Source organism: Bos indicus x Bos taurus, chromosome X (assembly GCF_003369695.1).
Source record: "Bos indicus x Bos taurus breed Angus x Brahman F1 hybrid chromosome X, Bos_hybrid_MaternalHap_v2.0, whole genome shotgun sequence".
NCBI lineage: Eukaryota > Metazoa > Chordata > Mammalia > Artiodactyla > Bovidae > Bos > Bos indicus x Bos taurus.
This window is the reverse complement of record NC_040105.1, coordinates 56,061,443-56,081,670: the sequence shown is the minus strand read 5'-3', so window position 1 is coordinate 56,081,670 and position 20,228 is coordinate 56,061,443. Positions and strand designations below refer to the sequence as shown.

The 20,228-nt window shown below is 39.2% G+C and overlaps 1 protein-coding gene across 1 annotated transcript in view; it reads right to left on the bottom strand.

Annotated features, from left to right (window-relative positions):
- DGKK (diacylglycerol kinase kappa) overlaps positions 1 to 20,228 on the bottom strand; it is a 174,401-nt gene that overhangs the window by 47,805 nt on the left and 106,368 nt on the right. The window contains exons 8-12 of the mRNA XM_027534554.1: positions 11,077 to 11,179; positions 5,846 to 6,029; positions 5,013 to 5,121; positions 4,112 to 4,251; positions 3,105 to 3,186 (exon numbers count right to left, since the gene is read on the bottom strand). Of these exons, the coding sequence (XP_027390355.1) occupies positions 3,105 to 3,186; positions 4,112 to 4,251; positions 5,013 to 5,121; positions 5,846 to 6,029; positions 11,077 to 11,179 (618 nt within the window). The remainder of the gene's footprint in view (positions 1 to 3,104; positions 3,187 to 4,111; positions 4,252 to 5,012; positions 5,122 to 5,845; positions 6,030 to 11,076; positions 11,180 to 20,228) is intronic.

Below are 20,228 nucleotides of genomic sequence, written 5' to 3'. Positions count from 1 at the left end.
TTCTCCAAAAAAGACATACAGATGGAGAAGAGGCACATGAAAAGATATTCAACATCATTAATTACTGGGGAAATGCAAATCAAAACTACAATGAGATAATATCTCACACCAGCCAGAATTGCTATCATCAAAAAATCGACAAATGATAAATGCTGGAGAGGGTGTGGAGAGAAGAGAACCCTCTTATTGGTATAGCTACTATGGAGAACAGAATGGCAGTTCCTTAAAAAAAAAGCAAACTAAAAACAGAGCTACCATATAACCCTACAATCACACTCCTGGGCATTTATCCAGAGAAAAACATGATCCAAAAGGATACATGCACCCCAATGTTCATTGCAGCACTGTTTACAATAGCCAAGACATAGAAGCAACTTGAATGTCAATTGACAGAGGAATGGATAAAGAAGATGTGATACATATATGCAATTTTGGAATATTACCCAGCCATTAAGAAGAACAAAATAATGCCATTTGCAGCAACATGGATGGACCTAACAGTGTCATACTGAGTGAAGTAAGTCAGACAGAGAAGGAGCAATATCACGTGACATCCCTTATATATGGAATCTAAAAAGAAATGATACAAATGAACTTACTTACAAAACAGAAACAGACTCACAGACTTAGAGAGTAAGTTCATGGCTGCCAGGAGGAAGGGTGCGGGGAAGAGATAGTGAGTTTGGGATGGACATGTGCACACTGGTATATTTAAAATGGATAACCAAAAAGGACCGATTGTATAGCACATGGAACTCTGCTCAATCTTATGTAGCAGAGTTTGGAGAAGAATGGATACATGTATATGTATGGCTGAGACCCTTTGCTGCTCACCTGAAACTGTCAAGCTTGGACTACACCCAGTGCAAAATAAAAAATTTAAAGTAAAATGAGCAGAAGACCTGAATAAATGTTTTTCCAAAGAAGATATACAAATGGCCAACAGGCTCATGAAAAAGATGCTCAAAACTGCTAATCATTAGAGAAATGCAAATGAAAACCACAATGAGATACCACTTCACACCTGTCAGAATGACTATCATAAAAAAGACAATACATAGTAAACATTTGTGAGGATGCTGAGAAAAGGGAACCCAATTATACCATCAGTAGGAATATAAATTGGTACAGCCACTATGGAAAACAGTATTAAAATTCCTGAAAAAACTGAAAATAGAACTACCATATGATTTATAAATTCCATTCCTAGGAATATATCTGAAGAAATGAAAACACTTATTTGAAAAGATACATGTATCTCAATATTCTTAACAGCATTATTTACAATGACCAAAATATGGAAGCAACCTAAATATCTATCAACAGATGAATGGATAAAGAAGATTTGGGGGTATGTGTGTGTGTGTACACACAAAATGGGATATAACAGTCATAGAAAGAATGAAATTCTGCTATTTTCAAAAATGTAGATGGACCTAGAGGGTATTATTCATAATGAAATAAGTAAAACTAGAAACACAAATACTGTTACCACTTATATGTAGAATCTAAAATATAATACAAAAGGATTAATACTAGAAAACAGAAATAGACTCAGATATTTAGAAAAATCTGGTGGCTACAAGTGGGGAGAAGGAAGATGGGAAGAGCAAGGCAGGAATATGAGATACAAACTACTATCTATAAAATAAGCAATAAAGATATATTGCACAGCAAAATATAGCTATTATATTGTAATACCTTTAAACTTTGTGCATGTGTGCTAAGTTGCCTCAGTCATGTCTGACTCTTTGCAATCCTAGGGACTATAGCCTGCCAGACTCCTCTATCCTTGAAATTCTCCAGGCAAGAATATTGGAGTGGGTTTCCATGCTCTCCTTCAGGGGGTCTTCCCCACCCAGGGATTGAACCCAGGTCTCCTGCATTGCAGGAAGATTCTTTACCATCTGAGCCACCAGGGAAGCCCTAAATCAACTACGTGTTGAAAGTGTTAGTTGCTCAGTTGTGCCCAACTCTTTGTGACCCTGTGGACTGTAGCCTGCCAGGCTCCTCTGTCCATGGAATTCTTCAGGCAAGAATACTGGAGTGGATTGTCATTCCCTTCTCCAAGGGATCTTCCTGACCCAGGGACTGAACCTGGGTCCCCTGCATTGCAGGCAGATTCTTTACTGTCTGAGCCACCAGGGGAGCCCTAAATCAACTAAAAAAAAGTTTAAACTTCCTGCCATGGTTTACCAGGTCCTTCCTGGTCTGACCCCTGATTACCTTTCCAACCTCATGTTTGGTTACTTTCCCTATATACCCACTATGGCTAAGGTCCCTATGCCTTAGCCATTATGAATGCATTTATGTTCTGTGAATATTTCATGGTCTTTCCTTTGTAACATATACTGTTCCATCTGTCTGAAACAGGCCTCCTCTTTTCTTATTATCTGAATTAACTCCCTCTGGTCCTTGAATCGCTTCTGAAATGACCTTCTGAGTTTTCCCGGATTTTCCCCAGACTGGGTTAGTTTCGTGTGTGCTAAGTCGCTTTAGTCATGTCTGACTTTTTGCAACACTATGGACTGCAGCCCACCAGGCTCTTCTGTCCATGGGATTCTTCAAGCAAGAATACTGGAGTGGGTTGCCATGCCCTCCTCCAGGGGATCTTCCTGACCCAGGGATCAAACCTGCATCTCTTACACCTACCTGCATTGGCAGGTGGGTTTTTTTTTACCACTAGCACCACCTGGGAAGCCCCGGGTTAGGTACACCTGCTGGGTATTTCCATTCCCTTCTATTTCGTTATATACAAACACTCTTACCATTTTATTAAACTATTTTTCTACCACTACACATAGACTATGGGCTCCATGACAGCATGAACTGTGTCAATCTTCTTTGCCAATTAGCCTATAAGAACAACTCCTAGAACAGTATCTCACACACTATAGTTAATCCATATTTTCCAATGGAATTATATCCCCAACACCTCACACAGTTTTGTTTGGTAAAGAACTGCTGATTGAAATGTCCCTAATCCTCATTGATCTCATCTTCATCAAGCCCATGGATAATACAAATGGTTCTCTCTGGGTTTTACCTATTATTTCAATGCATAATAAAGATGTTGGCTTGAATTACAACTAGGCAGTAGTTACCTCAAATCGGGGTACGTCCATTTCAACTTGCCCTCTTAGCAATGGGGTTTGTCTGGGAGTCTCACGGATCATCACACTCCATCTGAGATGAAGTTTAAAGACAAATATTTAGGGCTCTGTTTCATTAAAGGGTGGCATCAGTGCTTCATATGTCATGAAAAAGGTCACAATATTTATGTGGTGAGTTATGATGTGTTGTAGGGGATGCCCAAGTTATCTTAGGTCACTTGATCTCAAGGTGAGAGGACCAAGAGGGTCCTCTGCCTCATGACTTCTCAAGGCCAGTTTGTTGGAAGGAATTTTACTACAGGGTTCTCAGAGAGCAGCACTTCCCAAGCAGTGATAACTATCAAGATCACTTGAGGTGCTTTTGTAACATATACATACCAGGGCCCTACCCAAGACCTACTGAATAAGAATATTTGTGCTAGGGCCAAACTTGGTACCTTGAAAAAGCTCCCAAGGATAGTCTTACTAGCAGCCATAAATCAAACAGTATGCCCCCTCATAGAAAATCTTTCTTCTCAGAAGATTGGAGGGCAATATTCTCTCTTTTCTAGGGCACAAATAATCCAGGCCAATTATTTATTTATTAAATCCTCTTTTTTTAATTTCTTTGAGAACTGGATTAAGCTATAGAACTATAGAATAGTTTTTTATACAATCTTAGAATAGAAAGATGGAAATTTCCCCAAGGAAAAACTATGCTTACATAGATAATTAGCTATGCAATTTGAAGGAGGTTGGAAGAATCCTTGAAATTTACTAATGGGGGCTCCTGCTCTAGGATCTTTTAAGTTTGAAGAGGGGCTTCAGTGATGTTTAAAGGATACATAGTAGATTCTTTTTTCTTAATAAACAAGATCCCCCAAATTTCCTTGCACTGGAGCCAGAAAAGCAATGAGGCTCTGTGAAGGAGTTTAGAACATCCCTGATTGAGATAATATAACTGAGAGCAACTGGCAAGAGATGAAGAGCCACAATGACCTGATCTTTCAGCCACTCACCTGTCTAGAGTCCTCACACCAGCTTGCTCTACTCTGTTGAGGATGTTCAGAGGTGACTTGTTTTTGTTCCAGAATGCACCCCAGCCGAGGACACGGGCCAGGTCATTACCAGTTCCAAGAGGGATGACTGCCAGCTGACACTGCAAGAACAATACCAGGCAACCTTTTCAGACAATCCTACCAAGATCCACCCATAAAAGGACCCAGAGAGTGCTTTTTGGGAAAGAATATTGTCTCAAAGTCAGTGGCAATAAAGGACTTGTGATTTTAGGAAGTATATAGGAAGATGTTTGAAATTGAGTGAAATTTTCCCTAAGTAGTTGGGTGTCACTCTTGGCAATACAGAACCTACTCAGTAAGCGGAAAAGTTGCTGGAATATGCCAATATTTGTAGTCATGCTTCTAAAAGAGAAACATAGCCACAAATTTTTATCTAGGCTGGTCCAAGGAGATGAGGTGCCTCAAGGAGACAAAGTTACTACAGTCAGAAGAGTAGGGGGCTGCTTAGGGAGACCGAGGTGAGGTAGAGGTAGAGGAACATTCTGCTACACTTGAGACTCAGCGAATAAAATAAGTGGCCTCAGGAAGGGTAGGGAATGGGTGTTGAATGCTCCCTGATGCCACTTCTTTTTTGCTTGCCCTCCTCCCCTTCAAATCTTCATCTTGGGTCTTGGGGAATAGAGCATTGCTCATTTTTTTGGCTAATTTCTTCTTTTCTCCTTCCTATTGATAAACCCCAAAATGGTACAGGTATATTCCTACCAGTCAGGTTGACTGTGAAACCAGTAGGAAACATACTTTTTATAGACAAAAAGAGTAAAGACGGGGACATCATGGGATAAGTAGCTCCATATTCCTAGTCTCTCTAGCGATGGTTAAACTAAATCAGCGAGGGACTCACCTGTTCATGTAATCCAAAGGCATCAATCAGAGATAAGACCCAGTTCACGCTGCCATCTCCACCACAAACCACCACGCGAAAGCGAGCAAAGTTCTTGAACATGCAGAGCCTGGAAAGAAGAAGGGAAAGGGCAGTCATTTCATGAACTGACAAGTTTTAAAACTCTTTCCTACAATGTGCCAGGAGCTAAGGACTGCTCCTTCTGCACTTTGCTGTTAGGCTACCTGCTTCCTTTTCCTTAACCTCTATCTCTCTGTGTACTTAAGATCATAGGAAATGCTCCCACAGGCAATCCTGGAGTGCAGGCCTTGCCTTGACCCACACTTTTGTTGGCTCAACCTTGTTCTGTAAGTTACTAGTGGCCTAGCCAAATCTACTTGCTGAGGCCTAGGAAGAATGCCTTGCACAGTTGCCAGTGAGTTCACAGAAACCAGGGCTGAATAGCCAGATGGTCTCTAAATAATACAGCTCTCTAGTAGAGATATATCTACTTGGCCCCAGGAAAAAGAGTGAATGACAGGAAACGTGTACAGTAATATCAGTTTGCCTCCTCCTCTGAAGTCAGGAGACATAGTTTTACCTTTTCCAACTGGAAAAGATGAAGCAAATCTGAGAGCAAGACATAGGCTTGAAAGGATTTCTGGAGAGGGCTTAAAGTTCTCTAGCCAGCCAACTCAAGATGTTCTGGAGCTGTGTTTGTGTCCTGTCTTGAGAAAATAGATCTTTCCTGTCCAGGTACTAGAACTAATTCCAGGAAGCCTATCCTACTCTACAATGTGCAGAGAGGGGAATCATTTCTATATGCCCAACTACATCCTTTACCCCATGCTTACCCAGCTTCAGGTCCACCCTTCGACAGGTCAAACACTTGAGATGGGTTAAGGTACTGCTTGAATTTCCGGAGGAAGACGACCCCTTGATGATCGCCGCTTTTGGAGTTGATGAAGATGAGAAGGGGGCATGAACAGACTGAAGACCAATCAAGATTCCAAAAGTCTGGAGATACTACTAATTGGCCTAATAATGCACACAACAGAAAGAAAAGAAAAAAAAAGAAAAGGGCCATTGAGATGACTTAACATCAAATGTTGCAGACTTTTAAAAACAGCTTTATTGAGGTATAACATATACAAAGAACTGCATATATTTAATGTGTACAATTTAGTGAGCTTAGACTTATGCAAACACCCATGATACCATCACCACCATCAAGATAACAGGCATCTAATACCTCCCACAGCTTCCTTGTGCCTCTGAGACTGAAGAACAGAAGGGAAGTCAGATGCAAACCAAAGGGGCTTTCATTAAAAAACAAAAACAAACAAACAAACAAACAAAAAAAACAGCTGGTCTTTGCCTAGCTGTTGCCAGGTAGCCAATATTTCCTAAGCAACTACTACATGCCAATCATCATGCTAGATACTTATAGGATTCTAGACCTTGCCCTCAAGCTGGGGAAACAGACATACACAAGAGTGTATTGTAATACAAAGAATAAAAATTTGGTACCACAACCAAAGATCAATAAAATGCCAAGGGGAAACTAAGGAAAGAGAAGACTGAGAGCTTAGGAGAAGGATCATCATACCTAATGAGTACTAGCTCAGTGAGTGATAGCTCAGTTGCTACACTGAGAAGATATAAGGTCAGGAGAGATAGGTAGGAAAGGCTGCCTTTCAGCCAAGAACTAATAACAGAAGGTATCAACGTGGGGTGAAGCAGGGCGATTTAATTGCTACTCTAAGGCTCCGGTAGAGCAATCTAAGTTATCATATCAACTTTCAGGGGAAACAAGACTATAGGGAAATTGTCTGGACAAGACAGAAGCTTTTAATAATCCCCAATAGTAAAATTCCCCATAGAGAAGTGGAGTTATAGCAGTCTAAATTGCCAAAGCCTGCCAGCTCATGCAGAGTCATAGAGTCTGTTGGCAGGGAGACAGGCAGTGAACAATGGCCTCATAGGAGATGCTAGACAAATTGTGAGCCCCCAAACCTCTGAGCTCATGGCTTTGCAGGGATTCCCCAGCAAAAATATGTGCAAAGAGGAAAAAGGATGTGGGTTGCTCCTGAATGGTGTGGGCTAGGGGGAGAGAGGCAGGTTGAAATGTCCCATTTGTTGTAGCCTGGATAAAAAGGAGCCTGAAGGAAGACTTGAGCAGATTTCATGGCTATTTTACCTGGAAAAATCTAAAGCAAGCTTCCTCTATGGGCTAAGTTCTACTCACTGGCCAGTGGAACTTGAAGGCATCCTGAACCAGTTAGGCTGTCATGCACCAAATTTTCAGGGCTTGCCAGGGCTCACAACTACATGAGGAGTCTGCTATGTCCCTTCAGTAGCATATCCTGGAAGGAGTTATCCTCCTTGAACACATTATCCTTTTTTAATACTTCTTTTTTTTAAACGAAAAATATGTTAAAATAGTGGTAGTTAAGACATTCATTCATTCAACATATATGTATTGAGGGCATTCTTTGTGCTTGTCCTTGTTATGTTCTGATATATAATGATAGACAAGATAGAAACAATCTTTGCTCTTGTGGAACATATATTCTAATATAAGGATATAGACTGTAACAAATAAATATAGAAATAATGTGATATGAAGAAAATAGAGCAGGAAAAGGGGATGGAGACTGAAGGGGATGTTATTTTAGACAAGATGGTCAGGAATGGCTCCTCTTGGGAGATGACATTTGAGATGAGATTTGAATGAAGGGAGGTAGTAAGTAAAGCAGATATCTGGGGGAAGAGTTTTTTAGGGGTCAGGAGGAAGATTAAGAAGCTACCCAGAGAAGGGAGACGGCCTAGGATGTCTAGGGACAGTGAAGAGAAGAGCATGGCTACTGTGGAGTGAGGGAGAGAGGTGACAGGGACCAGATAAAATGACAATAAGATGTTAGATGAATCCTGTGAACAAGGTGACAAGATTACTACATGGATAGTAATGTGGGCTAGGATATAGCAATGTTAAGAAGATTCATAACTAAGTAAATAATCATGTCCACAAGGTTGCTTTTGAATAGGCTAATGTTAATTGTAAGGGAATGTCCTGCATTATTCAGCAATTTTAACTAATTAAAATAAAAATATAGAAGGGCAACTTGTCAACTTTGAAGCACCTACAGCTGGATGGAGAGCCACTGGATGACAGAATCAAGATTGACAAATGACCTTAACAAGCAGTTGGGTCAAAGTCAACAAGCTGAAAAGGGAATAAATGTGAAGCTTGGCCTTTAGGCCCAAGGGCATAAATTGCAGCAGAACAGGACAATAGGAACTTGGCTTGGCAGCATCAAAGTGTGAAAAGGGTTTAGGGGATTTACTTGACTTTAAGCTCCAGATGAGTCAACAGTCTGAAAGAGCCTTTCAAAAAAGAGCTCATGCTTCTTTGAGGTACATTAATATAATCACAGTGCCCCAAACCAAGGAACCAACTCTCAAACTTGTTCAGTTCATATCACAAAAAGATGTTAAGGTTGGCTTCCTGTTCCCCTTCCTGTATTTTAAAATCCTCTTTTACAAATGTTAACTCCTCATTTAACCCTCATAAGGCATCCAAGTACAAATTTATTTCCTATTGGCAGGAAACAAATGGTACATGAGGCAAAGAGAGGTTAAGTAACTGGCCCAAAGTCACACAATTAGTACATGATGGAGTATGCTCCCAAGACTAGTAGTATCAGCATCATCTGGGCATGTGTTAGAAATGAAAATTCTTGTGCCCTACTCAGCTCTACTGAATCAAAAGCTGTGGGGCAGGGACTGGGGCCTAGAAATCTGTGTTTTAACAAGCCTTCCAGATGATTCTGATGCATTCTCAGATTTGACAAATACTGCATATGAATTTTGCCCCCATATGGATCAGGGATTCTGTCTTAGTCATATCCTATTCTCTACATTGTTCCTCACTGAGCCTTACATATACTTGGTATTCAGTAAATGTATTAATTAATTCATGCAACAAATCTTGACTGTGAATATGCAATGTATCCAGGTTTAAGTGCTAGTGGTACAAGAGCTCCCAGTCTAGAGTAGGAGACATTCATGTGATGAACTATAGTATAGTGTAGTAAGTGCTCTGAGATATGTGTTCTGGGTTCACAGCAAAGGAAGTGATTTATTTGTCAAGAGAAATGGGGAGGGGCAATTACAGAAACCTTTAAACAGGAGATAAGAATTAATTTTGTTCTCACCCTCTATGATGAGAGAAGAAATTTACCAGGCAGATTGGGTAGGAAAAAGGAGAAATTAGAAGACATTCTCAGAAATTAAGAGTTTGTTGACTGAATAAATAATGAATGAATAGATGAGTGCTACTCAACAATGGCACATGTTTCCTCAGATGCCTCCACTCTGGAATGTTGGAGAAGGGATTCCCTAGCTTGGCCAGAGGGGTTGGCCCAGATCATTTTTAATGATTTTATCATCTCCAAGATGGGTGGGACTTCCCAACAGGAGACCTATCCATTAAGGATAGGTCCAAGAAGCCAGAAAAAGTCAAGAAGATACGGAGGTTTTAAAAGATACTCCTAATAAACCAAGTAATACATGCTAGAATGACGGGTTCTCAAGAGTGACATTCAGTTGGATCAAGACTATAGATGACGAGGATGAAAGGCTAACTCATGGGGCATTAATATGAGTCACTACATCAAAAGAATGGCTTAGCATAGGTGCTTTTAAGAAATAATGACATTGGTGGAAAGCAAAAGGAAGCAGCAATGCTATTAGTTGGCCATCTATAACAGGAATAAGAAATTATATAGGATGGGAAAAAACAAACTAAAAAACTCTAACTTCCACCAGGCCAGGAAACATAGAACCCATTGGGCCAATTACAAGGAAGAGGTGGCAGCCCCTTAACACTTATTTGGGAGTTATTTATGAGATGCTGAAGTGGCTATCCTTCAGACTCCCCAGAGACATCTTTCCCAGGTTCCTGCAGTGGTGAGCAAAGTCTCACCACTTCAGATTCAGGACTTCATTGACTTTCACTAGGAGCCTGAGAACACTTGGCTGACTAGTTGGCTACTTCTCCTGTTCTATCAACTCCATCTTTCCTGTAGTCTCTTTTTTCTCCTAGCCAGTCAAGTATCTCTTATGTACCAAGGCATCAGTCTCATGACCTCTCTAGTCACCTATCTTGCAGGTGAATCTATGTGGATAAATATTTGAATAGATCAGAGATTATTATATGCATGCATCCCTGAGTGAGGGATATGTGCCTGAGCATGTCATCATGGAGACATATGAGTATGCTTGCCTGCAGAAAACTGTGTGAGTGGCTCATTCCATGTACCAATGTCTGTTTGTATCTGTGTTGGGATTAGGAAAGAAACTGGAAAAGACTAGAGCAGCTCACATACATGTATGTGCACATATGCTGTGTCTAGTTCTAAAACTGTTGTAATGATTACAGGAATACTTCCCCCTTCTGTTCTCTAAGGAAACTATATACTTTTCTTTCTTTTCCTTTCTCTGCTCCCAGCTAATGCTGGGTTTTCCTTGGCAATGAAGTAGGCAGCAAGCAAACAAAATTATTTCATGGATTATCTAGTGTCTGGAAATCATGAAAAAGCTGAAATGAATTCTGATCATTTGGAAACAATTGTGACAGAGGCTACAAAGAACATCCCCACATACAGATACATCTACATTCACCATCCCAAAGGTCTAAAAATCATGAGCTGCCTTACACATAGGGGCTTCCCTGGTGGCTCAGTGGTAAAGAATCTGCCTGCAATGCACAAGACACAGGAGACGCAGGTCTGATTCCTGGGTCAGGGAGATCCTCTTGAGGAGGAAATGGCAACCCACTCCAGTATTTGTGCTGGGAAAATCCCATTAACAGAGGAGCCCGGTGGGCTATGGTCCACGGGGTCACAAAGAGTAGGACACACTGAGCAACTGAGCACACAGGCATGCTCTACACATTTGCACTTGTACTTTCAGAAATGCTTGACTGGTTGACCAGAATAATTTAATTGCAGTCATTTCCCCCAGGCTTTGCACCTTCCCTCCCTCCCCAATGTATTTCTGAGATTAACATTTAGCTACTCACCATCACCTTTGGGGTCGCTCAGGGCAGTGGGAGGAATGACTGATGATCGATGACTTCCAAACCAGCATTCCTTGGAAAACCGTCTCCTGCAGTCATCATGCACCTGGAACGACAGAAGAAAGAAAGAAAAAAAAAAAAATGAGTGGGGTGAGAAAAGGATAACATACAGCATCATTTTGTCTCAATTCCAAAATTTAAGTGCTCAGTACTCAAAACTCCCTTTTTGAGATTTGGTGCCATACACATACTCCTGACTCAACGGCTTTCTCCATTTTGAGTCTGCATCATCCCTGAATGTGGTCTCTGAACCATGTTCCTTTCAAAGGTGCCTTTCAGAAGATACTATTATAGACACTGAGTAGATGCCAGTCCTAGGGTATAATTTTAGTGGCCTACAGAATGGGGAGTTTACTTGCAGTATAAGAGTGCTAATCCTGACAATATGTTATTATACTTCAAGCCTTACAACAGTGATGTGTGTTAGGGAAGACATTATTAAATTTGTTTTAGAAATAAGAAAGCCAAAGCTCAGAGAGGAAAAGGATTTTGCTCAAGGTCAAACCTTGACGTAAAAAACCTAAGACTCGGCTACCTTCCCTACTAATGGCATACTTCGCAGATTTCTGATATCTTCAAGCATCACTTCCTGAAAAATTACAGTTACTAGATAACATGAACCTGGCCTAATTAGGCGAAATTAATTTAAAAAGATCCAGAGGACAACCAGAGTTGTCTTATTTTTTAAATGACAATATAATTGAAATAAACATTACATTAATTTCAGGTATACAACCTAACAACCTGATATCTGTATACATTGTGAAACTGTCACCAGAGTAAGTCTAGTTAAATCAATAATTATACATAGTTACATTTTTTTTCCTTGTGATGAAAACTTAAGATTTACTTTCCTTTAAAATTTTTATTTTATACTGGAATATAACTGATTAATGATGTTGTGCTAGTTTTAGGTATACAGTGAAGTGATTCAGTTACACATGTACATGTATATATTCTTTTGTCATGTTCTTTTCTCATTTAGATTATTATAGAATATTGATCAGAGTTCCCTGTGCTGTTCCATATGTCACTGATGGTTACTAGATTTACTTTCTTAAGGAACCCTAACATATTACTAAAGGAATCCATCAAGACACAAGAAACCAAGAGGAGAAGACAAGAACAGAGAACTACAAAAACAACCAGAAAACAATGAACAAAATAGCAGTAAGTAAATACCTATCAATAATCACTTTAAATTTATATGGATGAATTCTCCAATCAGAAGAAATAGAGGACTGAATGGATACCAAAACAGGGCACATATATGTTGCGGACAAGAAACTCACTTCAGATCTAAAGCCACATACAGACTGAAAGTGCAAATGGATATTAAAAGAAAACCATAGTAGCAATACTTATATCTGACAAAACAGACTTTAATACAAAGACTGTAACAAAACAAGGAAGGGCATTAAATTATGATAAAGGGGTTAATCCAACAAGAATATATAACATTTGTCAACATTTATGCACTCAACAGAGGAGCACCTAAATATATAAAGCAAATATTAACAGAAATAACTGAAGAAAGAGACAGGAATACAAGAATTTTAGAGGACTTTAATATCCCAGTTACATCAATGGATACATCAGCCAACAGGTAGTCAATAAGGAAAACACTGGCCTTAACAAATTAGATTACAAATTAGATTACCTTAACACAAGTGTGCATAGAACATTCTCCAGATACATCACATGCTAAGCCATAAAACAAAGTCACATTAAATGTAATAAGATCAAATCATGGTAAATGTCTTTTCTGAAAACAACACTATGAAACTAGAAATCAACTACATGAAAAAAACGGGAAGAAACACAAACATAGGGACACTAAACGACATGCTGCTAAATAACCAATAGGTCAATAAAAAATCAGAATATACCTTGAGACAAATGAAAATGGAAACACACCTCTAAAATCTATGTTGTTGTATTCAGTGTTAAGATGTGTCCAAATCTTTGCAACCCCAAGGTCTGTATCATGCCAGGCTCCCCTGTCCTCCACTGTCTCTTGGAGTTTGCTCAAATTCATGTTCATTGAGTTGGTGATGTTATCTAACCATCTCATCCTCTGTTACACTCTTCTCCTCTTGCCTTCAATCTTTCCCAGCACCAGGGTCTTTCCCAGTGAGTCGGCTTTTTGCATCAGGTGGCCGAAATATTGAAGCTTCAGCTTCAGCATCAGTCTTTCTAATAAATATTCAGTGTTGATTTCCTTTAGGAAGGAAACAGCAACCACTTCAGTATTCTTGCCTGGGAAATCCCATGGACAGAGGAGCATGGCAGGCTATAGTCCATGGGACTGCAAAGAGTCGGACACAACTGAGTGGCTAACACACTGACTGGTTTGATATCCTTGCAGTCCAAGTCACTCTCAAGAGTCTTCTCCAGCACCATAGTTTGAAAGCATTAATTCTTTGGCACTCAGCCTTCTTTATGGTTCAACTCTCACATCCATACATGACTACAGCAACAACCATAGATTTGACTATATGGTCCTTTGTCAGCAAAGTGATGTCTCTGCTTGTTAATACACTGCCCAGGTTTGTCATAACTTTCCTTCCAAGGAGCAAGCCTTGTTTTAATTTTATGACTGCAGTCACCGTCTGCACTGATTTTGGAGCCCAAGAAAATAAAATCTGTCACTGCTTCCACTTTTCCCCCTTCTATTAATAGTTGCCGTTGAGTGATAGGACCAGATACCATGATCTTAGTTATTTCAGCATTGAGTTTCAAGCCAGCTTTTTCACTCTCCCTTTTAACCCTCATCAAGAGACTCTTTAACTCCTCTTCACATTCTACCATTAGAGTGATACCATCTATATATCTGAGGTTGTTGATATTTCTCCCGGCAATCTTGATTCCAGCTTGTGCTTCTTCCAGCCCAGCGTTTCTCATGATGTACTCTGCATATAAGTTAAATAAGCAGGGTGACAATATACAGCCTTGTCATACTCCTTTCCCAATTTTGAACCAGTCAGTTGTTCCAAGTCTGGTTCTGTTTTTTTTTTCTTTGATCTGCATACAGATTTCTCAGGAGGCAGGTAAGGTGGTCTGGTATTCCTGTCTGTTTAAGAATTTTCCATAGTTTGTTGTGAGCCACACAGTCAAAGGCTTTAGAGTAGTCAATGAATCAGAAGTAGATGTTTTCCTGGAATTCCTTTGCTTTCTCCATGATCCAATGAATGTTGGCAATTTGATCTCTGATTCCTCTGCCTCTTCAAAACCCAGCTTGTACATTTACAAGTTCTTAGTTCATGTATTGCTGAAGCCTAGTTTGAACGATTTTGAGCATAACCTTGTTGGCATGTGAAATGAGCACAGTGTAGTGTAGTTTGAGCATTTTTTTTGCATGTCCCCAAATCTATGGGACACAGCAAAAGCAGCCCTAGGAGGGAACTTTATAATTATACAGGTGTACTCGAAGAAACAAAAATCTCAAAGAATCTAAATATCCATTTAAAGGAACTACAAAAAGAAGAATAAGCAAAGCCCAAACTTAGGAGAAGGAAGAAAATAATAGATCAGAGAGGAAATAAATGAAATAGAGTCTAAAAAATACAAAAGATCAATGAAAGTAAGAGTTGGTTTAAGAGAGGAATTAAAGAGTCTCTTGATGAGGGTTAAAAGGGAGAGTGAAAAAGCTGGCTTGAAACTCAACGCTGAAAAAACTAAGATCATGGCATTAAAAAGAAAAGCAAAATCAAGAAACTTATATTTAGTTAAGCTGATCAAGAAAAAAAAAAGGAGCACCCCCAAAAAGAGAATTAGAAATTAAAAAGGAAAAATTACAACTTTACACACCAGAAATACAAAGGATTATAAGAGAATATTATGAACAATTATATGCCAACAAATTAAACAACCTAGAAGAAATGAAAAAAACTTCTAGATCATATAATAATCCAATACAGAATCATGAAGAAACAGAAAATCTGAATAGACTCATTACTAGTAATGAAATTGAATCAGTAATCAAAAGACTCCCCCATAGAAAAATCAAGGTCCAGATGGCTTCATGATGAATTCTACCAAATATTTTAAGAAGAGTTAATATCTATCAGTTTCCAAAAAAATGACAAAGGAATACTTCCAAACTCATTCTATAGGGCCACCATTATCCTGATACCAAAACCAGACAAAAACACTACAAGAAAGAAAATTACAGGCCAATATCTTTGATAAATATAGATGCAAAAATCCTCAACCTAGCTATAGCAATGAGGTACAAAAAAGAAATAAAATAATCAAAATAAGAAAAGTAAAAAATCACTATTTTCATATGACAGAACACTATATAGAGAAGACACCAAAGACTGCACCAAAAATGTAGTAAAGCTAATGAATTAAGAAATTTGCAGATACAAAATTAATATACAGGAACCTGTTGCATTTCTATATACTAATGATGAACTATCAGAAAGAGAAATGAAGAAAAGAATCCAATTTATAATTGCATCAAAAATAATAAAATACCTAGGAATAAATTTAACCAAGGAAGTAAAAAGACCTGTAACCTCAAAACAATAAGACAATGATTAAAGAAACTGAGGATGACACACCAAAATATGGAAAAATATACAACAGTCATGAACTGGATGATTCAATATTGTTAAAGTGTCCATACTCCCCAAAGTAATCAACAGAGTAAATTCAGTCCCTATCAAAATATCAATGGCATATTTCACAGAACAAGAAAAAACACAGTTCTTAAATGAAAACACAAAAGACTCCTAATAGCCAAAGCAATCTTGACAGAACAAAACTAGAGCTGTCACAGTTCTATACTACAAAGCTATAGAATTCATAGCAGTATGGAACTGGCACAGAAACAAGACACACAGATCAAGGGAACAGAACAGAGAGTCCAGAAATAAATCCACACTCATATGATCAGCTAACCTATGACAAAAGAGATAATAAGAATATAAATGGAAAAAAGACAGCCTCTTCAATAAAACTGGACAGCTGTATTGAAAAGAATGAAACTGGACCACTTTCTTACAAATATATGAAAATAAAATAAAATGGATTAGAGGCTTAAATGTAAGACTTGAAACCATAAAACTAGAAGAAAACATAAGCAGTGAGCTCTTTGAAATATTTTTTTGTATATGTATCCTCAGGGAAGGAAACAAAAGCAAAAACAAATAGAACTATATGAAACAAAGACTTTTGCACAGTGAAGGAAAACACCAACCAAATGAAAAGACAGCCCCCTGACTGGGCGAAGATAATCGCAAGTGATATACCCAATAAAAGGTTGATATGGAAAATATATCAGGAACACATACAACTCAATACAAAAAAAAAAAAAAAACCAAACCTGGTTAATAAATGGGCAGAGGACCTGAACAGACATTTGCCAGTGCAGACATACAGATAGCCAACAGACACATGGAAAGATGCTCAACATCCTTAATCATCAGGGAAATGCAAATCAAAATGACAATAAGATATCATCTCACAAGTTTCTGATGACTTGTCAAAAAGACAAGAAACAACAACTGATGGTGGGGATGTGGAGAAAAGGTTCACTTGTGCAATGTTGGTGGGAATTTAAATTGATGCAGCCACTATGTAAAGCATTATGGGGATTCCTCAAAAGAACTAAAAATAGAACTACCATGCAATCCACCAATTCGACTTCTAGGTATTTATCCAAAGAAATGAAAACACTAACTCCAAGAGATATACATACCCCTATGTTCACTGAATACTATTTATAATAACAAAGATATGGAACCACTGTAAGTGTCCATTCATAGGTGAATGGATAAAGAACATGTGAGATATATATATATATATATACACACACACACACAGATATAATGTATACATATATAATACATACATATACACATGCACACATACATCATATGTATATACATACACATATATAATATATATAATGTATACATATATATGTACATATATATTTATATAGTCTAGTCAAGGCTATGGTTTTTCCAGTGGTCATGTATGGATGTGAGAGTTGGACTGTGAAGAAGGCTGAGCGCCGAAGAATTGATGCTTTTGAGCTGTGGTGTTGGAGAAGACTCTTGAGAGTCCCATGGACTGCAAGGAGATCCAACCAGTCCATTCTGAAGGAGATCAGCCCTGGGATTTCTTTGGAAGGAATGACGCTAAAGCTGAAACTCCAGTACTTTGGCCACCTCATGCGAAGTGTTGACTCATTGGAAAAGACTCTGATGCTGGGAGGGATTGGGGGCAGGAGGAGAAGGGGATGACAGAGGATGAGATGGCTGGATGGCATCACTGACTCGATGGACATGAGTCTGAGTGAACTCCGGGAGTTTGTGATGGACAGGGAGGCCTGGCGTGCTGTGGTTCATGGGGTCGTAAAGAGTCGGACATGACTGAGCGACTGAACTGAACTGAACTGGATGGTATATCACACAGCCATAAAAAAGAACAACATTTTGTCATTTGTGCCAACATGGATGGACCTGCAGGATATTATGCTAAGTGAAATAAGTCAGATAAAGAAAAACAAATACAGTATTATTTCATATATATGTGGAACCTGAAAAGAAAACACAATAACAAACATAACAAAACAGAAATGGGCTCATATATACAAACAGGTGGTTGCCAGAGTGGAAGAGGTTGGGGTGAGTGAAATAAGTGAGTGGGATTAAGAGGCACAAACTTAGGGCTATAAAACAGCCTTCAAGCTAGGCCTCAGTGGGGTTTCCCTGGTAACTCAGCTGGTAAAGAATCCGCCTGCAATGCAGGAGACCCCAGTATGATTCCTGGGTCATAGGTATGACTCCTGGGAAGATCCCCTGGAGGAGGGACAGGCTATCCACAAGATATCACTGTTTTGTTATGTTTGTTCGTGTGTTTTCTTTTCAGGTTCCACATATATATGAAATAATACTGTATTTGTTTTTCTCTATCTGACTATCCCTCAGATAGATATCCACAAGAATATCCAAGTATTCTTGGGTTTTTCTGGTGGCTCAGATGGTAGAGAATCTGCCTGCAATGTGGAAGACATGGGTTTGATACCTGAATTGGGAAGATCCCCTGGAGGAGGGCATGGCAACTCACCCCAGTATTCTTGCCTGGAGAATCCCTGTGGACAGAGGAGCCTGGTGGGCTACAGTCCATGGGGTTGCAAAGAGACACAACTGTGTGACTAAGCACAGCACACAGCACAGGTCTCAGCAGTATGTGAACTAACTTGCAGATGTACAAGCTAGGTTGAGAAAAGGCAGAGGAACTAGAGCCCAAGTTGCCAACATTCACTGTATCATGGAGAAAGCAAGGGAATTCCAGGAAAACATCTACTTCTGCTTCAACGACTACTCTAAAGCCTTTTACTATGTGGATCACAACAAACTGTGGAAAACTCTTAAAGAGATCAGAGTACCATACCACCTTACCTGTCTCCTGAGAAACCAATATGATAGTCAAGAAGCAACAGTTAGAATCAGACATCGAACAACTGACTGGTTCAAAATTGGGAAAGGAGTACAACAAGGCTGTATATTGTCACCCTGCTTATTTAACTTATATGCAGAGTACGTCATGTGAAATGCCAAGCTGGATGAATCACAAGCTGGAATCAAGATTGCCAAGAGACATATCAACAACCTCAGATATGCAGATGGTACCACTCTAATGGTAGAAAGTGAAAAGGAACCAAATAATTTCTTGATGAAGGTAAAGAGGAGAGTGAAATAGCTGGCTTGAAACTCAACACTAAAAAAAACTAAGATCATGGCATTTGATCCCATCACTCAATGGCAAATATTAATAGAAGGGGGAAAAGTGGAAGCAGTGACAGATTTTATTTTCTTGGGCTCCAAAAATCACTGCAGACAGTGACTGCCATCATGAAATTAAAAGATGCTTGCTCCTTGGAAAGAAAGCTATGACAAACCCAGACAACATATTGAGAAATATACATCACTTTGCTGACAAAGGACCATATAGTAAAATCTATGGTTGTTGCAGTAGTCATGTATGGATGTGAGAGTTGGACCATAAAGAAGGCTGAGCACTGAAGAATTGATGCTTTTGAATTGGGGTGCCGCAGAAGACTCTTGAGAGATCAAACCAAGTCAATCCTAAAGGAAATCAACCCTGAATATTCATTGGAAGGACTGACGCTTAAGTTGAAGCTCCAGTACTTTGGCCACCTAATGCAAAGAGCTGACTCATTGGAAAAGACCCTGATGCTGGGAAAGATTAAGGCAAAAGGAGAAGGGGGCAGCAGAGGATGGGATGAAATGGTTAGATAGCATCACTTATTTAATGGACACGAATTTTAGCAAACTCTTAGAGATAGTGGAAGACAGAGTAGCCTGGTGTTCTGTAGTGCATGGGGTTGCAAAGAGTTGGACACAACTTAGAGACTAAACAACCACAACAACAATATATATATAATTATTAGATATACATACAAAGATCCTGATGCTGGGAAAGATAGAACAGGAGGATAAGGGAATGGCAGAGGATGAGATGGTTGGATGGCATCACCAACTCAATGGACATGAGTTTGAGGAAGCTCACGGAAATGGTGAAGGACAGGGAAACCTGGCATGCTTCAGTCCATGGGGTCACAAAGAGTTGGACATGACTGAGTGACTGAACAACAACCATACATACAAAAAAGAGAAAGGAATCTAAACATAACACTAAAGAAAGTGAAGTTGCTCAGTCGTGTCTGACTCTTTTGCCACCCCATGGACTGTAGCCTACCAGGCTTCTCTGTCCATGGGATTTTCCAGGCAAGAGTACCGGGGTGGGTTGCATTTCCTTCTCTGGGGATCTTCCAGACCCAGGGATCGAACTCAGGTCTCCTGCATGCAGGCAGAAGCAAATACTGGCAGACATAAAGGGAGAAATTTATAGTAACACAATAATAGGTTTTTAACAACCCACATATTAAAGGGAGAAATTTATAGTAACACAATAATAGGTTTTTAACAACCCACATATCAATAAACAGTTTATCGAGGTAGAAAACCAATAAGGAAATATTGTCCTTAATACATAAGACAAACTGTTCTTTATATATATTCCATTCAAAAGCAGCAGAAAATAAATTATTTTTG